The sequence below is a fragment of the Salvelinus namaycush genome, chromosome 15 (genome assembly GCF_016432855.1).
Source record: "Salvelinus namaycush isolate Seneca chromosome 15, SaNama_1.0, whole genome shotgun sequence".
In the NCBI taxonomy this organism is placed as follows: Eukaryota; Metazoa; Chordata; class Actinopteri; order Salmoniformes; family Salmonidae; genus Salvelinus; species Salvelinus namaycush.
In genome coordinates this window covers 37,369,299-37,392,965 of record NC_052321.1, presented here as the reverse complement: position 1 = coordinate 37,392,965, position 23,667 = coordinate 37,369,299, and the positions used below count along the sequence as shown (strand labels likewise).

General features: G+C 42.5%; 1 protein-coding gene across 1 annotated transcript in view; it reads right to left on the bottom strand.

Annotated features, from left to right (window-relative positions):
• LOC120060494 (DNA (cytosine-5)-methyltransferase 3A-like) overlaps positions 1-23,667 on the bottom strand; it is a 77,192-nt gene that overhangs the window by 34,467 nt on the left and 19,058 nt on the right. Inside the window, exons 4-6 of the mRNA XM_039009850.1 lie at positions 20,397-20,850; positions 1,781-1,827; positions 806-952 (exon numbers count right to left, since the gene is read on the bottom strand). Coding sequence (XP_038865778.1) covers positions 806-952; positions 1,781-1,827; positions 20,397-20,850 — 648 coding nt within the window. The remainder of the gene's footprint in view (positions 1-805; positions 953-1,780; positions 1,828-20,396; positions 20,851-23,667) is intronic.

Genomic DNA, 23,667 nt, shown 5'->3' with positions numbered 1-23,667 from the left:
AGATACACATGGGATAAACAAACGTACAGTCAATAACACAATAGAAAAAATCTATATACAGTGTGTGCAAATGTGGTAAGAACGATCTTGTAAATGATCTTATTGGTTTGCTCTCCTTAGTTTAGATTCTTACTGGTGAGTAAGATTTACAATTACCTTATTACATGGCAAATAAACTTCAAATGAGTTTGGATTTAGGTGGAGGCTAGATTAGTCTCTGACTGGTGCAAGTTCATAGCTTGGACCATGACTATAACGTGACTTTGGGCTGTATAATGGGAACTAAACCGAGGCAACAGAAAACGCGAGTGAGCAACAACAATTAGTGGTCATTTATCATTGGTCAACAATGGTGCACTGAAGTAGGCTCTACAAAGACAGGAAGGAAACTCCAGGAGACAAACACCCTACAAAGCCAATGAAATAAATGGTACCTCTATGATAAATCAAATGACCCATCAAATACACTTGGCTGTGAAAGCACCCAACAAATTCCGGTCCACTTGGCTATGAATGCCCTGTCTATTGGACTCTTGCTAACCCTAACAGACAGGCAGCTCTGAACCATCTGTAATCCCTGAGACCAGGTTTGAATAACAGGATGGCTAGAGAGGACTGGGAACCAATCATCCCCATAAGAAATCTTTGTGGTCAGCTCTAGAGCCCACGCATAAGCCCCACAACTGTAAAAAATATCAACATCAGGCATCCCCAAGACACAATGGGCAGTTTGGGCACCCCTAAGAGTCAAAGCCTGCCTGAGACAGTGGCGAGACAGCCAGCCGGTGGGTGGCACTGTACTCACCTCCATCTTCCATTTAGCCAGCCACTCCTCCCTGGTCCTCTTGCTAATGTAATATGGGTCACCGGCCTGGAAGGTTACTCTGGGCATGGGCCTCTGACGCAGACTGACGGAGCCACGCAGCCTGCCTGTCCCAGGGCCTCCAACTCCCTGTTTAAAGGGATACAAAGAAGAAAACCAAAAGAAAGAAATGAACTAACGTATTAGTTTGATGTTTGTTTGCTCTGCTAAGATTTTGCATGTTTGCAGAGGGAGGAAGATGACGCAGGCAAAGTTTCATGCTATCACTGCTGAAACTGCTGGCTAATACGGTTGCTAGGCGGAGTAGCAATTCTTTGCTATTTTTCTTTTTTGGGGGTGTGGAGGGATGAGGTGTGTGCTCCAGAAAGAGATGATGACTCTTTCACAAAACTGTAGCCCAATGCAGACCATGTGCAACTGGTCAAACAGCAAGGAGCACAAACTGCCTCTTCCAGAGCCGTGGCAACCCGCTACAGTCTCAACCAATCACAGCCTGGCGTGGCGAGCCTGCTGACGCCATCGACCAACGCGAGGACCTTCCGTGTCGGACTGGGCACCAAGTGTATTTGATATGTCAGATCTATACTCCATTAGGTACCATTTCACAAGTCCAAGAGGCCGTGATATTATACAAATCATCTACTAAAAGAAAACCTTCCCCCTAGTCCAGCATCACCATCCCCGAACATGTGGTCTGTCCTAACGAAGGCCCTGACTGAGGCCTCTTCCAGGAGCCTCTACTTCGACACTCCCCATCAAGCATAGACTTGATGTAAGCACTGACCGGAGGGCGTTTCCACCATTGTTAAATCCACGCCAAAAGCTAAGCAACTGTACAAGTCCACACTTCCCGAGAAAGGTGGAGAATCGACACACCTACAGAGACCGAACCATTGATTGACCGATTGACTGACGACGTTACACAACACGGCAGAATGAAGACAGTGGGTGACGTACCTCGTTCTTGGTTGTATCCTCTCCATCCTCCTCCTTCTGCTCCACATCTAGAGGGAAACACAGTGAGTCACATAGGAGCAATCATTCAATAGTGTACCTTTGGCCTAGCCAATAGTCACAGTCGTCTCGCTGGCCCAGCCTCAGCAGCTATGAGACGACAGAGACTACAGTCACAGTAGCTATAGTCACCTTAGCATCTGGCGAGAAAAACACAGCGAATCAGCCACACGGGACCAATGGATCCCCTCAATCATTCATAGGAGTCTGCCTGTAGGCAAGTCACACCTCAAGGCTAGATAGTCACAGTAGTTTAACCTCTGGAGAAAAACACAGCGAGTCATCCACACAAGAGCAATGTTCACCTCAATCATTCATAAGAGCTCTACCTGACCTGTAGCTAGTCACCTGTGGGCTAGCTAGTCACAATTGCCTGTCACCTTAGCACCTGATATCAATGTCTGCTGACCGGGTTAGAAGTCTATTCACCCCGCATGGCCCTATTGTCTCAGGGATGTTAGACTTGTCAGAATGACGTAGCTGTCTGGACTCTGGAGACAATGGCCATGGCCCCTGAGGATGACCTTCATTTTCTCTGATTCAGACTCTCAGGCCAAACATTAATCCATTAACTGACAGGTAGAAAATAAAACCCAGAGGTAACTGAACATCTCTGTTGTAGGCCGTTTCATAACTGAAGCTCAGACACCATAATGTGCTGAATGAGAGAGAATAGACCTATAGACCCAGGCCCGCCGGGAAAACGTGGGGCGAGGCGACACTTCCCACAGCACTTTTCAATCAGGTGTGACAACGCCACACCACTTTTGATTTCGTTTTATAAAATATATTGACGCAAAGCTTCAAAAAGCGGCGCAAAGTGCATCATTTGTCAACTCGCGCACAATTTTTGTCCTTCACATCGGAGTGCTGCAGTAGGCTCTTTGCGTGTCTTGCGCAATCAGATTCACAGAAATCGCAGGTCGCACAAAACTCAAGGCGTGCTCTCCACTTTCCTCCGATATTTATTTAGCTGGCGCGATAACACATCACTCCCGACAGACACAAGCAAAAACTCTTACATAAATGTAGCAGCCTATATACCTAAACACAAGCGATCTGACATGCTGTATTGCATGGAAACTAGACTATTTTTCAGTCTGATCAACTGAAGGCTACTAACAACAGCAGTTGCATAGTCTAGCCTACTAGGCACCCTGTCCCTCTGGCCAGGGTAAACGAAGCAGTAACGTTGTGTATTTATAGTCCATTTGTTTGTGAGAAAACGTGAATGGGATCCATTTGATTTGTATTCAAACTCGGGCTGACTAGGCTACCTATACTTTTTTAATCCACAATTATTAACTGGAATTAATGAATAAACAAAATAGCTGACATTGACTGTGAGTACATTTTTTATTCGGCTTTTAGTTGCATAGGGCAGGACTACACAATGCAAACCTGAATAAAGCTAGCTCAGCCCTGTGGGTTTTATTGTCCAATCATGTTGCTTTTTCTGTGTCTGTGTATAAGAAATTCCTCTAGTCCTTCTTTAAAATATAATTAATATGAACAAGTACAAGATTTCTGCAGTTTGACAGGGTTTTCATCCTCCACAAGGACATGAGTTTTTCTAGCTTTTCTTTAAGACCTGATTAGAAACACTCTGGTCAGATCATAGCCCTTTTAACAACAGATTAATCTGTACAAGTTGTATTAATTAAACTGTACAAGTTCTGGAGTTTTATCTGGTTAGGTTGCCAGGTCAGGTAAAAAACTACGAGTGACAGAATTCAGAGACTTAACAAAGAGCTGCAGTTAGTTTCAGCCACTCCTGCATTGACTTGGCTGTGTGCTTAGGGTTGGAAGGTGAACCTTCACCCCAGTCTGAGGTCCTGAGTGCACTGTAGCAGGTTTTCATCAAGGATCTCTCTGTACTGGGGCCTCCCGAGTGCGCAGCGGTCTAAGGCACTGCATCACATTGCTAGATTGGGTCACTACAGACCCGGGTTCGATCCCATGCTTTATCACAACCGGCCGTGATCAGGAGTCCCATAGGGCTGGCTTCCGGGTTAAGCCGGCGGGTGTTAAGAAGTACGGTTTGGTGGTCATGTTTCGGAGGACGCATGACTCGACCTTTGCCTCCCGAGGCAGTTGGGGAGTTGCAGCGATGAGACAAGATAGAAATTGGGGAGAAAAGGGGGGTTAAAAAAACACAAAAAAAGTTGCTCTCTGTACTTTTCTCCGTTCATCTTTCGCTCAATCCTGACTAGTCTTCCAGTCCCTGCCGCTGAAAAACATCCCCACAGCATGATGCTGCCACCACCACGCTTCACCGTAGGGATGGTGCCAGGTTTCTTCCAGACTTCACACTTTGCATTCAGGTCAAAGAGTTCAATCTTGGTTTCATCAGACCATAGAATCTTGTTTCTCATGGTCAGAGTCCTTTAGAAGCCTTTTGGCAAACTCCAAGCAGGCTGTCATGTGCCTCTTACTGAGGAGTGGCTTCCATCTGGCCACTCTACCACAAAGGCCTGATTGGTGGTGTTGCAGAGATGGTTGTCCTTCTAGAAGGTTCTCCCATCTCCACAGAGGAACTCCAGAGCTTTTTCAGAGTGACCATCGGGTGCTTGGTCACCTCCCAGACCAAGGCCCTTCTCCCCAGATAGCTCAGTTTGGCCGGAAGAGGAAGAGTCTTGGTGGTTACAAACTATTTCCATTAAAGAATGATGGTGGCCACTGTGTTCTTGGGGACCAATGCTGCAGAAATGTTTTGGTAACCTTCCCCAGGTCTGTGCCTCGACACAATCCTGTCTCGGAACTCTACGGACAATTCCTTCAACCTCATGGCTTGGTTTTTGCTCTGACATGCACTGTCAACTGTGAGAACATATATAGACAGGTGTGTGCCTTTCCAAATCATGTCCAATCAATAGAATTTACCACAGGTGGACTCCAATCAAGTTGTAGAAACATCTCAAATATGATCAATGGAAACAGGATGCACCTGAGCTCAAGTTCGAGTCTCATAGCAAAGGGTCTGAATACTTATGCGAATAAGGTATTTCTGTTTTTTTTAATTTAATAAAAACCTGTTTTCTCCTTGTCATTATTGGGTATTGTATGTAAATTGATGAGTGAAAAATATGATTTAATCCATTTTAGAATAAGTCTGTAACGTAACAAAATATGGAAAACGGGAAGTGGTCTGAATACTTTCCGAATGTACTGTATGTCACTCGCCGTGGAAATCAAAAACAGCATCCTCTGGCAAGGGGGGCCTCCTTGGAGATGTTAAGCCGCCCTGGATCTAGAGACTTCGGCGGGTTCTTCCCTGGGGGCTTCGGAGGTAACCGGAGGTACCTGCGCCTTCGCCCTCTGTTCCGGATCCCTCTCCGATGGCTTCTACCTCGGGTTCAGATCCTCAGCTCCCACCTTCAACAGACAGTGAGACTGTCTTGAGACTCCGGCTCATTCATCATCCACCGTGGATACTACTGCTGGCTCGGCTCCATCGGGCCCCACCGTCCCTCTGTCCTCGAGGAGTTTGCGAAACCACTCAAGGCGAAAGAGCAGCCTGACCTCCTCAGCAGCAGCTTTCATCGTCGGCAGTTCTATCGTAAGGAACATCATGGTTCCCGGGGCAAAAACCCTGTGCTATCCTGGAGCACGGGTACAGGACATTACAAGGCTGCTTACAACCATTCTACGACAGTTGCCGGGAGCTCGGGTGAAACGACATTAGGAGGGCTAGCTCAGAACTTCTGAAAATTGATTTTAAAGAATTGATTCTAGCACTGAAATAAAATATTACTATAGCTCTCTGGTGTAATCACTTTTACAATTAACTTTGACACCTTCTGGAAACAGAAGATATTCTACAGGAATGATAGAGTCCATCCGAATCATCTTGGCTACAGAAAATACAGAAATGCCAATGGTGGAGGTGTTGCTGTTTATAATCAGAACCACATTCCTGTAAAACTTAGAGAGGATCTCATGTTAAATACTGTTGAAGTAACATGGCTACAGGTTAATCTGCCTCACCTATAGCCAATTATTGTGGGAAGCCGCTATAGACCACCAAGTGCTAACAGTCAGTATCTGGATAATATGTGTGAAATGCTTGATAATGTATGTGATATCAACAGAGACGTATATTTTCTGGGTGATTTAAATATTGACTGGCTTTCATCAATCTGCCCACTTTTTAAAAAAGCTTCAAACTGTAACCAGTATCTGCAACCTGGTTCAGGTTATCAGTCAACCTACCAGGGTAGTTACAAACAGCACAGGAATGAAATCATCAACATGTATTGATCATATCTTTACTAATGCTGTAGAAATTTGCTTTAAAGCAGTATCCAAATCCATCGGATGTAGAGATCACAATATAGTAGCCAATCTAGGAAAACCAAAGTCCCAAAGGCTGGGCCTAATATAGTGTATAAGAAGTCATAAAATAAGTTTAGTTGTGATTCATATGTTGATGATGTAAAGAATATTTGTTGGTCCGTGGTGTGTAATGAGGAGCAACCAGACGCTGCACTTCACACATTTATGAAATTTCTTATTCCAGCATGCACACATTAAAAAAATGACTGTAAATACTGTTAAATCCCCGTGGATTGATGAGGAATTGAAAAATGTTATGGTTGAGAGGGATGAGTCAAGAGGAATGGCAAATAAGTCTGGCTGCACAACCAATTGGCAAACGTACTGCAAATGGAGAAATCATGTGACTAAACTGAATAAAAATAAGAAACTATACTATGAAACAAAGATAAATTATATAAAGAATGATAGTAAAAACTTTGGAGCACCTTAATTGAACTGTTGGGCAAAAAGAACTGTTGGGCAAAAAGGCAAAAAAAAAGCTGACTAGAAAGTGTGTGCCCTCAGGGCCTGGAGGGAAGCAAAAGTAATTCCGCTACCCAAGAATAGTAAAGCCCTCTTTACTGGCTCCAATAGCCAACCAATCTGCCTGTTTACTTAGTGAACTTTTGGAAAAATTGTGTTTGACCAGATACAATGCTATTTTACTGTAAACAAATTGACAACAGATCACATTCAACAAGCACGGCACTTACCCAAATGACTGCTGATTTGCTGAAAGAAATTGGTGATGAAAAGATTGTGGGAACTGTTTTGGTAGACTTCAGTGCGGCTTTTGCCATTATTGATCATAGTCTGCTGCTGGAAAAGCGTATGTGTTATGGCTTTACACCCCTTACTATATTGTGGATAAAGAGTTAAATGTCTAACAGAACACAGAGGGTGTTCTTTAATGGAAGCCTCTCCAACATAATATAGGTAGAATCAGGAATTCCCCAGGGCAGCTGTCTAGGCCTTACTTTTTCAATTGTTACTAATGACATGCTACTGGCTTTGAGTAAAGCCAGTGTGTCTATATATGCGGATGACTCAACACTATACACATCAGCTACTACAGTTAGTGAAATCACTGCAACACTTAACAAAGACCTGCAGTTAGTTTCAGAAAGGGTGGCAAGGAATAAGTTCGTCCTAAATATTTAAAAAACTAAAAGCATTGTATTTGGGACAAATCATTCACTAAACCCTAAACCTCAACTAAATACTGTGATGAATAATGTGGAAATTGAGCAAGTTGAGGTGACTAAACTGCTGATGAAGAGGGCATGACAACACCTATTCCCCCTCAAAAGACTGAAAAGATTTGGGTCCTCAGATCTTCAAAAAGTTCTACAGCTGCACCATCAAGAGCATCCTGACTTGTTGCATCACCGCCTGGTATGGCAATTGCTCGGCCCCCGACCGCAAGGCACTACAGAGGGTAGTGCATACGGCCCAGTACATCACTGGGGCCAAGCTTCCTGCCATCCAGGACCTCTATACCAGGCGGTGTCAGAGGAAGGCCCAACAAATTGCCAAGGACTCCTGCCACCCTAGTGATAGACTGTTCTCTCTGCTTGCGCACGGCAAGCGGTACCGGAGCGCCAAGTCTAGGTCCAAAAGGCTTCTTAATAGCTTCTACCCCCAAGCCATAAGACTACTGAACAGTTAATCAAATGGCTACCCGGACTATTTTCATTATCCCCACCACACCCTCATTTTTACACTGCTGCTACTCTCTGTTTATTAGCCATGCATAGTCACTTTACCTCTACCTACATGTACATATTACCTCAGTTACCTCGACTAACTGGTGCCTCCGCACATTGACTCTGTACCGGTACCTCCTGTATATAGCCTCGCTACTGTTATTCTATTGTTGCTCCTTAATTATTAGTTATTGGGGAAAAAATGTCTTCTTATTTTTTATTTTTTTTACTTCAGTTTATTTTAGTAAATACTTTCTTAACACTTTTTTTTCTTAAAACTACATTGTTGGTTAAGGGCTTGTAAGTAAGCATTTCACTGTAAGGTCTACACCTGTTGTATTCGGCGCATGTTACAAATTCAACTGTCATGGTCAAAACATGTTGATACAATAGTAGCTAAAATGGGGAGAAGTCTGTCCATAATAAAGTGTTTCGCTGCCTTCTTAAAAACACTATCAACAAGGCAGGTCCTACGGCCCTAGTTTTATCGCACCTGGACTACTGTTCAGTCGTGTGGTCAGGTGCCAAAAAGAGGGACCTCGGAAAATTACAATTGGCTAGGAACAGGACAGCACGGCTGGCCCTTAAATGTACACAGAGAGCTAACGTTGATAACATGCAAGTAAATCTCTCATGGCTCAAAGTGGAGGAGAGATTGACTTCATCACTACTTGTTTTTGTAAGAAGTGTTGACATGCTGAATGCATGAGCTGTCTGTTTATACTACTATCACAATGCTCAGACACCCATACCCCACAAGACATGCCTCCAGAGGTCTCTCCAAAATCACCAAGTCAAGAGCAGACTATGGGAGGCGCACAGTACTTCATAGAACCAAGACTACATGGAACTCTATTCCACATCAGTAAACTGATGCAAGCAGTAGAATCAGATTTTTTTTTAAGTATAAAAAGACATATTATGGAACAGCGGGGACTGTGAAGAGAGATACATACACACAGGTACAGATACACATATACGAGCACACACGCTACAACACGCACTCTACACATACGTACATTGTAATATTGTTGTATGGTGGTATTATACATTTTGTATTGTAGATACACAGTGGTGTAATAATTATGTACTGTTTTGTCTTTTGTTTTATGCGTGATGTAAGTGCTTTGATGTGTTTGGACCCTAGGAAGAGCAGCTGCTGCCTTGGCTGCAGCTAATAGGGAACACTAATAAATACAAAAATTGATTCTTGAAGAATATAACTTATAAATGCATAAGTGCTTAGTTAAACTGTCATACCCCATCAGAACCCAAAATATAAGCTTGTTTTAATCCAATGTCTGTAAACAAAAGTACATGTAAACAATCACTCTATAGCCCCAAAACATGGATAAAACTATTTTGATATCATGGATGGTCAGTCCTTGCATCCATAGCTCTGTCTATGAATTTGAGAGTGGTTACATTTAATCAGCCCAATCACTCAGCTTTTTACCCGAAACGGGGGTGGGGAAAACGCTTTGTTATTGTTTCTACTGCTGATTGCCGCTTAAACGAAGGAGGATCATTAGATTTCCAGTTTTTAAGTAAAACATTTTTCAAAAATAATTACCCAACGCATTAGGTATCTCACTGCACATTCATATGACATGTCTTGAAAAATGCAGATAGATGGATTAAAAGTCAACTTAAATTGTAAAAATTCTGATAGCCAACTTTCTACCTCCGACCATAACTTTTGGACTTTATAGCACTCCCAGGAGGTGTGAGTTATTGAGTCTTTGTTTGTTTTACACTTAAGACATGACTCTGTCGTTGTGCTGTAGAATTTGTGAATTTTGTCTCTTGTATAATCAATTCTATACATTTGTTTATACTGGATTATGCATACATTTTCATTAACTGTAATCTCATTAGTTATGTTCCAACACTCCCGCCATTTTGTGCCAATATCAGTTCTTTTTAGGTCTTGGTTCCAATATTTTTTTCTCAGAGATTGTCAGTTGGATAGGCTCTCTGCAATGTTTGCATATCTTACCTATCATACGAGTATCATTTTCGGACTCAAATAGGATCCCCTAAACATTGATCTGATGTCCAAAAAGATTTCAGATCGACATTTTGTGATATAAAACTTTTAAGTTGCATGTATTTGAAAATCTCTATATTAGTCTGTTCAAACTTGCTTTTTAATTCTGTCATGGAAATTATTGTATTTCCCATTACCAAGTCATTTACGTTTTCTGTACCTTTAGTTTTCCATTTATCAGTGCAATTTATCAGTGAATTCTGAAAAGCTATCCGAGGATTATTCTATAGGGGTGGGTTTTAATATCCAGAGATTTTAGAGTATTCTGAAAATATCAGGTATGTCAGGTATATCAGGAGATCGTCCGCAAATACATTTAGTTGATATTCATGCTTACCAATACCGATACCTGTTACGTTTGGGTCCTGTCTAATTCTTTCTGCAAGCGGTTCAATTGCCAGTGCAAACAGCAGGTTGATATTTATTGTCATGAATCTTGCCCTGGAGGCAGAACTGAGCGATTTCAGCTTGATGGGCCAGCTGAAAAGTCAAAATTGGCTATATTGTAACATTTCATGCAAACAAAAATGTGCTTTTTGGTCTTAATTTAAGGTTAGGGTTAGGCATTAGGGTTAGCAGTGTGGTTAAGGTTAGGGTTAGGGTTATGACTTTGTGGCTGTACCAGCTAGTGACAACCCTACAGAGCAGCCTCCAGGGCAAGATTCATGACAATAAATGCCAACCTAAGTGCAAACAGGAGAGAGGAGAGAAAACATCCCTGTCTTGTGCCCCTTTCTAAAGCGAATTCATCAGATGTTTTTTTTGTGTATATTTTTGCTTTCGGACATTTATATAATACTTGTATGATTTTTAAAATTTTAGCTGGAAAGTTGAGGGCTTCCAAAGTTTTGAATAGAAAAGGCCATACAAGATGGTCGAAAGCCTTTTCAGCACCAACAGCCAATATTGATAAATCTACATCTTGTTTTTTTGCGTATTGTATTATACTAAAACATGTTGTTGTATTTGTTTCTAACTATCTATTTTTTAATGAATCCCATTGGATTAATATGTATCAGGTCTGGCAAGACTTTTGCTATTCTGTTGCTAATGAGTTTTGTTGCTATTTTATTCACAACTGATTTAACTTACTGTATAGGTCTGTAATCTGCAGGGGACTCTCCAGATGTTTCTGTTTTAATATAAAGGAAATAACTGTTTGATACATGGAACCAGGAAGTACTGAATTGAGTGACACGTGTTGTCATTTGAGTAAATAGGGCACTACTTTGTCCCAGAATGTTGAATACAATTTTATGGGAAATCCGTCCAGACCTGGTTCTTTTCTCCATGCAAATGTTTTAACAGTATCTAATGTTTGATTTGGGATGATTTCTATTTTTACACACTGTGACTTTCTATCCCCCCCGACATACCATCAGGGGAGGAGGGGAGGAGAGTGGAGGGAAGAGAAGAGGGGGAGTGGAGAGGAGTGGAGATGAGAGCCACAGCTGGCTGCTATTACCATAGCTCCTCCCACCTCACAACCCCTTGACACTAAGCAGAAAAAACAACAACACTGTAACATACTCACTGCTTCTCTCGTGTGACTGTAGGCCCACATGAAATCTCTACTGCGATCTCCACGCACTTGATGAAATCGGGCTAGTGTGGACATGTGCGCTACACCAACTGGTAGTCAATGGTACATGCCATGTTGATTACGTTAACATGAAGGTCACCTTGTTAGTTAATTGCACACAAGGTCCAACCGAAATTGTGCTTCTGCTTTTAACCCAACCCCTCCGAAAGACACGCATACATATAGAGGTTTTGGAGAGGTGCGGGGGCTGCCACATTGGGCGCTCGGGGAGCTGTTGTTGTGGGGGGTTAAGTAGCGTTACCTTGCTCAAGGGCGAAACGGCAGGCAATGGCACCTATGTGCACTACATTAAGGGTTAAGGTTAGGCACTCATTCCAAATGGTTAAGGTAAAGGTTAAGCTTTGGGATAGGGTTAAAACACTCTGCCTCCTTCATAATGAATCACAACTTTCTGCATGAAATCTGCAACAATGTCGTTCCACTTCATTGGAATAGTAATAGCAGTGATAGTAGCCTCAGCACTTTTCTTCACTACTTCAACATAAGGGCACTATCAAATGAAGTACACTGGAAACTAATCTCCTAATCACTCCTATATGTATCAACTCCTTGGCCTGACTGAATGTTTCTGTATGTTTCCTATCTACACCTCACCCCAAATAAATATGTATTGCATTTCCTGTTTGAGCACATGGTTTAGTTGAAAATGTCTATCCTGTGTGTGTGTGTGTTCATGTGTGTGAGCGTGTGGATAGAAAATAGGGCCCTGAGCCTCAACATATACAGTGGGGCAAAAAAGTATTTAGTCAGCCACCAATTGTGCAAGTTCTCCCACTTAAAAAGATGAGAGAGGCCTGTAAATTTTCATCATAGGTACACTTCAACTATGACAGACAAAATGAGAAAAAAAAATCCAGAAAATCACATTGTAGGATTTTTAATGAATTTATTTGCAAATTATGGTGGAAAATAAGTATTTGGTCAATAACAAAAGTTTATCTCAATACTTTGTTATATACCCTTTGTTGGCAATGACAGAGGTCAAACGTTTTCTGTAAGTCTTCACAAGGTTTTCACACACTGTTGCTGGTATTTTGGCCCATTCCTATATGCAGATCTCCTTTAGAGCAGTGATATTTTGGGGCTGTTGCTGGGCAACACGGACTTTCAACTCCCTCCAAAGATTTTATATGGGGTTGAGATCTGGAGACTGGCTAGGCCACTCCAGGACCTTGAAATGCTTCTTACGAAGCCACTCCTTCGTTGCCCGGGCGGTGTGTTTGGGATCATTGTCATGCTGAAAGACCCAGCCACGTTTCATCTTCAATGCCCTTGCTGATGGAAGGAGGTTTTCACTCAAAATCTCACGATACATGGCCCCATTCATTCTTTCCTTTACACGGATCAGTCGTCCTGGTCCCGTTGCAGAAAACAGCCCCAAAGCATGATGTTTCCACCCCATGCTTCACAGTAGGTATAGTGTTCTTTGGAAGCAACTCAGCATTCTTTGTCCTCCAAACACGACGATTTGAGTTATTACCAAAAAGTTATATTTTGGTTTCATCTGACCATATGACATTCTCCCAATCTTCTTCTGGATCATCCAAATGCTCTCTAGCAAACTTCAGACGGGCCTGGACATGTACTGGCTTAAGCAGGGGGACACGTCTGGCACTGCAGGATTTGAGTCCCTGGCGGCGTAGTGTGTTACTGATGGTAGGCTTTGTTACTTTGGTCCCAGCTCTCTGCAGGTCATTCACTAGGTCCCCCCGTGTGGTTCTGGGATTTTTGCTCACCGTTCTTGTGATCATTTTGACCCCACGGGGTGAGATCTTGCGTGGAGCCCCAGATCGAGGGAGATTATCAGTGGTCTTGTATGTCTTCCATTTCCTAATAATTGCTCCCACAGTTGATTTCTTCAAACCAAGCTGCTTACCTATTGCAGATTCAGTCTTCCAGCCTGGTGCAGGTCTACAATTTTGTTTCTGGTGTCCTTTGACAGCTCTTTGGTCTTGGCCATAGTGGAGTTTGGAGTGTGACTGTTTGAGGTTGTGGACAGGTGTCTTTTATACTGATAACAAGTTCAAACAGGTGCCATTAATACAGGTAACGAGTGGAGGACATAGGAGCCTCTTAAAGAAGAAGTTACAGGTCTGTGAGAGCCAGAAATCTTGCTTGTTTATAGGTGACCAAATACTTATTTTCCACCATAATTTGCAAATAAATTCATAAAAAATCCTACAATGTGATTTTCTGGATTTTTTTTTCTCATTTTGTCTGTCATAGTTGAAGTGTACCTATGATGAAAATTACAGGCCTCTCTCATCTTTTTAAGTGGGAGAACTTGCACAATTGGTGGCTGACTAAATACTTTTTTGCCCCACTGTACCTCCAACACTATACCTGGCTTGAAGGTACAAAGCCAAATTGTCGTTGGTAGTGTGATAAAACTGTACAGAAAAGGAAACTGACACACTTCCTGTAGGCTAAATGCTGCACAAAACATATTTCCTCTAGCCTCCAGTAATAAAATGTAGCTAAGCCTACTCCCTCTCCTCCACTAATACTATAAAATCTCACTTCTGAAACTGTCGGTTTTCCCAAATGGCACCCTATATCTTACATAGTGCACTACTTTTGACCAGAGCCCTATGGGTCCTGGTCAAATGTAGTGAACTACATAGGGAATAGAGTGCAATTTGGAACGCAGTCATGGGGTTTTCCCACATATCTGGTGTTGAATGAAGTGAGTTGCTGAGGTCTGTAAGTCAGCCCTGGGTTCAAACACTACTCAAAATATTTCAAATACTTTTGGCACGTGATCTAGCCTGTCTGGAGTGCCATATGGGCGGGGCTTGTACTTCTGCAACTATTCTATTGGTTACATTATACCGGGCAAGCTCAATCAAGCCCAGATAAAGTATTAAAAATTATTTTGAATAGTATTTGAACCCAGGTCTGCTGTAACTACAAAGGCGTGTTAGCCATTACTAAGCAGCATTGTTTGCTTGCCTGCGCTCAGCAGAGCAGAGTAGAGGTTAGCCAAGGAGCATGGATGCTACCCAACTAGAAAACTAGAAGACTCATTAGGTCACTAGGATTCATGATTCATGAAGAGTTTTTAACCAGACACATTATAGCAGCAAGAGGCTGAGCGAGGGAGAAGGTCCAAGCGAAAAGCAACTCCCTCACAAACACAACAACAGCTACATGTCTTTATAGATAGGTTAGCTGACAACGTCACGAAAATCATGCTCACGCTTAAATGGGGGCAGATGTCTGTGAGTTGTTGTGATTCTGGATGGCCAGATAATTACAAGAAATGACAAGAAACTGCCATGTGGAGAATCGTATGTGACTAGTTTTTAGCTAGTTTCATGTTGTTCTTGATACCATGTCTTGTTTTGAGGTGTTTTGACTGATTTGATGTCAATGCCAATATGGCTAAAATTAGCTAGCTACCTACTGTAACGAAGTATTTGAGACTAGAGGTCGACAGATTATGATTTTTCAACGCCGATACTGATTACTGGAGGACCAAAAAAAGCCGATGCCGATTTTTGTATATATATATATGTAATAATGACAATTACAACAATACTGAATGAACAATTAACACTTTTATTTTAACTTAATATAATACATAAATAAAATCTATTTAGTCTCAAATAAATAATGGAACATGTTCAATTTGGTTTAAATAGTGCAAAAACACAGTGTTGGAGAAGAAAGTAAATGTGCAATATGTGCCATGTAAAAAAGCTAACGTTTAAGTTCCTTGCTCAGAACATGAGAACATATGAAAGCTGGTGGTTCAATATTCCCAGTTCTTCAATATTCCCAGTTAGGAATTATGACACGTCAACTATTTCTCTCTATACCATTTGTATTTCATGTGCCTTTGACTATTGGATGTTCTTATAGGCACTTTAGTATTGCCAGCCTAATCTCAGGAGTTGATAGGCTTGAAGTCATAAACAGCGCTGTGCTTCAAGCATTGAGAAGAGCTGTTGACAAACGCAGGAAAGTGCTGTTTGAATGAATGCTTACGAGCCTGTTGCTGCCTACCACCGCTCAGTCAGACTGCTCTATCAAATATCAAATCATAGACTTAATTATAATATAATAAACACAGAAATACGAGCCTTTGGTCATTAATATGGTCAAATCCGGATACTATAATTTCGAAAACAAAATGTTTATTCTTTCAGTGAAATACGGAACCGTTCCGTATTTTATCGAACGGGTGGCAACCCTAAGTCTAAATATTTCTGTTACATTGCACAACCTTCAATGTTATGGAATAATTATGTAAAATTCTGCCAAATTAGTTCGCAATGAGCCAGGCGGCCCAAACTGTTGCATATACCCGCACTCTGCTTGCACTGAACGCAAGAGAAGTGACACAATTACCCTAGTTAATATTGCCTGCTAACATGAACTTCTTTTACCTAAATATGCAGGTATAAAAAAATATACTTCTGTGTATTGATTTTAAGAAAGGCATTGATGTTTATGGCCCTAATTCCGGTCGACCTCTATTTGAGACACAACAAGTGCTTATTGTTCAAATTGATTTATGTTTTCAATAAACATTGAAGACGAGGAATTAGTCAATGACCAAACATTTCGGTAAAAAAAAAACAACGATAAAGCGTTCCTTTTATTTTTCTTAATTTTGCTTTGTTGGCGGTTGGTGCACTTGATTCAACAGCCCCAGCACCGGGAAGGCAAAGTGTTTCCATTTTTAACCATTTCAAGTGTCTGAAGGTAGAACTCCACCTATCCGGCAGGCCCAGCGAACAAATCAAGTGCCTCTATAGGCCTACCGCTGGCCAATCAGATAGCTCAGATCACTGTGTCTGCACAGTTTCCTCGAGATGTAAAAAGAAGCCTCGAACGAACAGCAAAGTTGATCATGTGAGATTGAAAAACTTTTAAAACCATAGCTAGAGACTCAACAAATACAGCAAAGAGCTGCTGTATTTATGAGTAAGTTTAAGTTGTTATTCAGCACTGTCAACACTTCGTTTAACACTTTTGAGCCAGAAAATGTGTGTTCCCCCTACTTCCACTCATGCTACAACCAGCACTGCAGCTGAAATGAATGAGTATAGCAACGTGTTATAAGCTTGAGTATAAGCATAAGCTTGTGTTGTTATGATGAACGGCTTGTGTCTTCTTTTAATATCAAGGAACATTTCACTTTCTCATAGGAGTAACAACATGAATCAGGTGCACGAGGAAGAAATAACACAGTGCTACGCTGCTCCCTCCCTCCCCTCAAGCCTCGTTCACATCACCCATAAGCACTCCGTTATGTTGCGCCGGATGTCATGCATTTTAACGGGGACTTCCAGAACGGAGTGGAAACGCAACGCCCCCTTATGGTTGAACGCCCCCTTATGGTTGAACGCCCCCTTATGGTTGAACGCCCCCTTATGGTTGAACGCCGCCTTGCGCTGCATACTTTGACATTTTTCGAACTTTGCGTCTTCTTCAGTCCAGTCAGAGTCTGTCGAAGAACAGGAAGTTACCAAACCAGAGAAGATGAACACACAGTATGTGGTATTCAGTGATGGCTTTATGGGATAGCTAGCAACTTAAAAACAATTACCCATCGCTATAAGTGTGTACTATTTTAATAGTAATGTTAAATAATACACATTGGCTGTTAAGCCAATTATATTATATGACTGTTGCCTCCCGTTTAAGTTTACTGTGATGGTAATGATGTTGGTTTTTGATAATATTAGGTGGAGGTCACTAAATACAATGGTATCTTCAACCTAGCCTAGCGTTTAGCTAGCTAGCTAATAACTAAACAAAATCTGTTTTATTATCACCTGAAACAATACATTTATCTTGTCTTGAATGAAAAGGTCATATTTTGCAATCTCTCAAAATAAATACATCTCTGACGAGACAGGCTCTCCTCCATCTTGTATTACAAACACTACACTTGTCCTTTCAGTAGCGGGGCAAGACTCTGTGAAGATGACATACGGCGAAATGAAATACGTCACGATGTAAACGGGGCATCAGACTCACCATCAGATTCAGGCCATAAGTCCAGTAAAAAAAAAAAGAGGCAAATTATTATCCTCACTTAGCCGTGCCTCACAAGTAATGCAACAAATTCTCTATTACCGGTGTGATCATATACCTACTGTAATTTTTTATTTTTAATTAACATTGAAAAAATGGTCTGAGAAGAACAACATTGGCAGGACAATTCAAGCATAGCCAATATGCAGTGATAATGTATTGGGTCTATAGCCTACTGTACAAACCTCATTGCTACAGAAATGTTTTTTATTGGTTAATGTATTCTAAGTCATGTAAAAAATAAATAAAAAATTGTCGCCGTAGATCTCGGTTTGCATTTTGACTCAGAATTTGATCTTCACTCAGAAAAGGTTGGTGACCACTGTTCTAAGCCAACTCCATCTGTTATGCCCCATAGTTGCACATGTGTCAGTTCTGTTGTTAAACATAGTTGCAATGTTCGTATTTGTGGAACAGGGGTGACAACGGCACTCCTTAACAAAAACTATACATTGTTTTCATATCAGCCTTCAATGTCTATTGAAAATGTAAAACAATATTGCATGTGGCTGCTGCACGTAACAGTTTGACACAATGATAAACACAGAATAAAACCCCATTATTACCATAGACTAATTTCGGCCCAGTTTAAACAAACACAGTAGTCTTAAGAGTTGTATCATTCAGCCCCATTACAACACTTGAGCTCTGAGAGGCCTGAGGCAGTGTCCTTATAGCATGGCTTTGGCTCAAACGGGCCCTGGTCAAAAGTAGTGCACTATATGATAATAGATGCCATTTGGGAAACAAGCCCATGTTTTCTCCTTCGACTATCCTGGTGTTGTCACTGAAGTACCCTAGACACAATAGACCATGATCCTCTCTCTATTTTCCTCTCTCCCTTTCCCTGTCCACCTCTCTCTCTCTCTTCCCCTTGTACTCTCTCCCCCCTCTCTCTGTGCTTCCTCAATGTGAATAAGTTACTACATAACCAGTGGGTGAGGCAGGCAGAGTGGGGGGTTACTTTACTTTGGGGCTGCTACCAAGATCAGGGAGTTTCTGTTGCGGTGCAAGGAGAGGCAGTTGGCTGGCGTCACGCACAGGGGATATCCAGTCAGTTGCACAACTGAATGCATTTTCCACATTTGACCCGCCCCCTATGAATCAGAGAGGTCCGGGGGGGTACCTTCATCTGCGTCCATGTCATCGGTGCCCGGGGAACAGTTGTTGTTCGGGGTTAACTGCCTTGCTCAAGGGCAGAACGGCAGATTTTCCCACCTTGCTGGCTCGGGGATTCGAACCAGCGACCCTTCGGTTACTGGCCCAACGCTCTTAACCACTAGGCTACCTGCTACTATACCTGAGTCCCAAATGGTACCCTATTCCCTATAAAGTGCACTAAATGAGGAACAGTGTGCCATTTGGGAGGTATCCTATACCTTGCCAGTTTGGGGGGTGTTCCAGCTCTCGTATTGCTAGCGCTCATGCACTACCTCTGTTTCTCCTCCTCTCTAAGCTGCAGTCCTTCCTCTGCTGTGCCCTTCAGATGGATGGCAGAACCCCCTCCTTCCATTCAGCCTGTTATCTATCGCTCTATCCCTCCCTCCCTCCCTCCATCCCTCGCTCCATCTATCCATCCATCCATCCACCATGCTCTCTTCCTCTCCTCTTCCTCTGAGATGAATTAATTAATCCATTTATAGCTAATGTATTAATTGAATGCGGAATAATCACACAGAATTATCTACAGCAGTATTATTCACTCCAGTGAAAGTGTGATTTACATTTCAAATGAATGTGCTCCCTGTATCATTCATCCAGTACTGATTTTGCAATGCCGTTTTGGAGAGGTACATTTAGATAGGAAGCTGGCATGTAGGGCAGTGTGTGTATCGGGTTATTAGAGTGCAGACTCAGTGTGTAAGTGGCTCTGCTCTGGGCTGTGTGCCATCCACCTGGCGTGCCCCCGACAGAGACAGAGACACACACAAACAGAGCGCAAGGAGCAGCGGCCACAACAACACACACCAGACCTGCTCCCTGAGCCTGAGCTCTTCTCTGAGCACGGCCCCTACAGAACAAGGGCACACACACACACACACACACACACACACACACACACACACACACACACACACACACACACACACACACACACACACACACACACACACACACACACACACACACACACACACACACACACACACAGCCCCAACAGAACAGAACAGGGGCAGGAAGGCAGGTTGCCAGGAGACGGAAGCTCTCCTCTCTCTCTCTTCTCTACTCTGGGCTCTATTTACTCTACTCCTCATCAAGGTCACATCCAGGCTGCATGTGTAGGGCGTGTAGGGGGATGGGAGAGAAGAGGGCGAGAGGGGGAGGGGCGAGAGGGGGAGGGAGAGAGGAACACGGAGGTCATAGCCTGGCTGCACCTCTGAGAAGAGGGGAGAGAAGGAGAGAGGAGAGAGATAAGAGGGGGGCCACAGAGGTGACCAGGGTAAAGTTCATTAGGCACCAAACTGAAACACCTGTCCAGTTTTGCTATGGTGTGACCTAATGAACACGACGCGGGAGAGGGGAAGCTAGCAAATTGGTTAATCTCTACGTCATGACAACAGACTGGCAGTGAGCAGGATTCTCTCGCTCTCTCCCTTTCTATTACAAGTTATTTAAAATGTTCTACATGACTGTGTTAAATTCATCCACACTGATCACGACCAAAGAATAATTCAAAATGGCCACAGCAAGTAACATGAAACCGCTCACATCCACTCATTGTTCATTTTCATTCCTTTGGCATTGGCCGTCAGTGGTGCCAGAGCAGAGCTGGCTGTGCCAAGAAAGTAGTGAGAACGAAGACAATAATATAACCGAGCAGGAGACACGACTCACATTTCGTTGGGCGCTCCAGTTTCCGCCTGCCTCGTTTCTTGCGCGGCGGAGTTGGCAGAGTCTCCTCTTTGTCCTTTTCAGAGTCGTCCTGCTCGTCCCGGCTCGGCTCCCGGCTCAGTAGAAACCCGTTCTCCAGGGAGGGGGGACTCAGGCTCCGGCTCTGACATAGGAGGGTGTGGGGTCCGGGTGGGGTGTCCTCGGCCCGGCTGGCAGGGGAACTGGGGGTACCAGGGGCGCCTGGTAACCCGTTCTTCTCTGAAGCTTTCCTGTCCTGCTTGGGGCAGCAGCGAGCACCAGCCTGGATTCTGTCTCTGTCTGCGTGCCCGCTGCTCACGACTCCATTGTGCACCTGCGCCACACACAGGGACGGTCTCTCTCTCTCCGCTGCCAGCCCAGTGCGACTGTTGCACACACCTCCGACCACACTCTCCTTCACAGACACACTGCCCTCCACCTGCAGGCAAAGGAAGAAGAGAAATCAAGACAATTGGAAGATTATATTTGAGTGTTGATATTGCCATATCACTTCACGTTATTAGAAATGTTTGAAAATGTCCCCTTTGGGGATAATAAAGTAATATCTATTCTATTCCACTGCATCGCTTTAACCTTTAGTTGAACGAAAAGCACAATTCACTATATTTGTATCACATGCTTCAATAGCCTGAGGTCCTGTTAGCCTCCCTCCCGTAACCATTGTAGCTGTACACCCGAGTTGATACAGTAACACTGCACAAATAACCTTTTGTTGGTTATAGTATTATTCAACACTGAACGGGTTACAGTCGGAAACCCTGTGAACTCAACTGGCTGTGCAGTCGTTGAGTGCTGTAACTCATTTGTAGAGTTCTCCAACGCATTACAGCAGCACAGAAATACGAGAGGAATGTTGGCTTTTTGTCAAAGGAAGGAAATCTTTAATTTTGTTTGGATACTACATTGACGTGGGGACTCGCCCCTGGAAACCATTTCAATCTGTAAAGAAAAGTGTTTACTACTCTGTTCCAACAGGAGCACAGAGATTCCCGAACCCAATGACCCCGTAGCAGACACAAACAAGATCATCTGGCTGGGATTATCGGGGCGTGATTTAACGACATTGTAAATCTATTTCATTGTATATCTACATCATATCTTGACGTCAAGCCAATACTCTTTTAAAATAAGTACATCACCTGATTTACACCTCTTCTTAGTGAGGAAATGTATTTATTTAGAGGACATGGGTCTTTCTATAAATAACGGGGCCTACGTGTGACATTGGGATAAACATTTCTAAATGGTTTGAAACTAAAATAAAAAGGATTTTCATACAGCTCCACATGTGTACTTAGAGGAATAAAAGTGAATATATGCAAATTGGCCCATAAATCCACCAATACATCAACATAGGTTTAGGACTATACACTGAGTACACCAAACATTAGGAACACCTTCCTAATATTGAGTGACATCAAAAGGGATCATAGCTTTCACCTGGATTCACCTGGTCAGTCTATGTCATGGAAAGAGCAGGTGTTCATAATGTTTTGTATACTCAGTGTACATCCTTTAAGCAGGGTTCATACAGACATTGGCAAGTCAAATTCAAGGACTTTCAGGGACTTTTTCAAGAACTGAATTGTAATTTAATGTTATAAAATAGTATAATTGATATAATTGTACATTTAGGGCCTAATATAGAACCCGATTTCTCTGCTGCCTATCTGTGTGGCCGACGCAGGCATTGAATCAAATCAAATTGTATTTGTCACATGCGCCGAATACAACAGCTTACCGTGAAATGCTTACTTACTGTACAAGCCTTTAACCAACAAATCAGTTGGTGATGTACTGGTATTCATGGCATAATACAGCCATGAATACCAGTAGCATTAATCTTAACACTTGATTCCCGCCATCACTGTTATAACAATGAGAAAGTGACCTGGTTCCTTTTTTAACGGAAGGATTTCTATGGAAAGCCAAGTTGAAGCCAGCACCTCACATGGTTTTACCGCAACAGAGTAGCGCAACAACACCCTCCAATTGAAACGGTGGGAAACAAATGACAGTGGACACAACTCTCGCAAGAACGGATAAAAAATGAAACCACGGATAATTATCAGGGAGCAGGAGATCATCTAAATTGGCTATAATAATTAGAAGGACATTTTAAGCATCAAATGGAGGAAATGTCTCACTTTCAAAGTTGGCCTATTCAAGTACTCCAAGTTCATGTAGGCTACTCCAAGCCCCTTGTAAATGTTTAAAATTGAAGGTGTAACATGGAAAACAAAATGTATGTCATGTTATTTCATTACCAGATCATATTGTGAAGAAGCCCCACTAGGCTATGTCATTTGTTGTCGTTATATCCAGAATGATTCATCGGAATAGCGTTGGGTGTTGCGCAATAGTCTATCCTACACGGTTGCGCACAGTAGACTCGGTGTCCAATCCGAGGCACAAGAACATATGAAAACGTGAACACGTTACCTTGATGCTTTCTCTGTTAACTCTAAGGAGACTCTGCTGTAAATCAAGCAGACAACAGATGATCAACTTCGATCCTCCAGGGATATTAGATCCAACGTTGATCCAGGCACAACTGTCTTCACCGGCGTAATCAATGAGACACCAACATATTCTGGACATTCCTCCACGAACACCTTTTTCCCAGCACTTGGGCTGTTGTTGCATTGCAGGCGCCATCACAACAGCTGTTTGCCATTCAGAAAATGCCTTCCTGGATCAGATCATGTTTTAAGTATCAAGGGAAGGTGACTTTATCGGTTTAAAGCATTTATTATTTGGGATTGGTGTGCCCATGACAACTGTTTTCACCCAGTAACATAAGGAGATACGAAATGTTACAGAGTTACACTGCATATCTGTAATCTCTATACAAAAAACTGTCCGACAGCTAGATCCAGGATTATTAAAGGGTTCAAGTTCAATGTCTAATTTAACTGATTAATGCTTAATATATGATATAATGACAATTTACACGACCATAAATGCAAGGACAGAAAAGTAATGTTTTATGTCACATGATTTCATACAAATCCGTCAAGACACCATTCATGGTAAAGGGTTAAACATAGGATTTAAATCAACTCGTGAATCTTAACTAATATAGCTATGATCCCCCGTATAGCTCAATGTAAGGACATGAAAAACATTGGCAGATTATTATCAATGACTTATAAACAGCTGTTACAAGAAATCGTCACGCTTACCCTAGTTTATAGACAGACCCACATTTGAGAGAGATGGGGGAGGGGTCTTG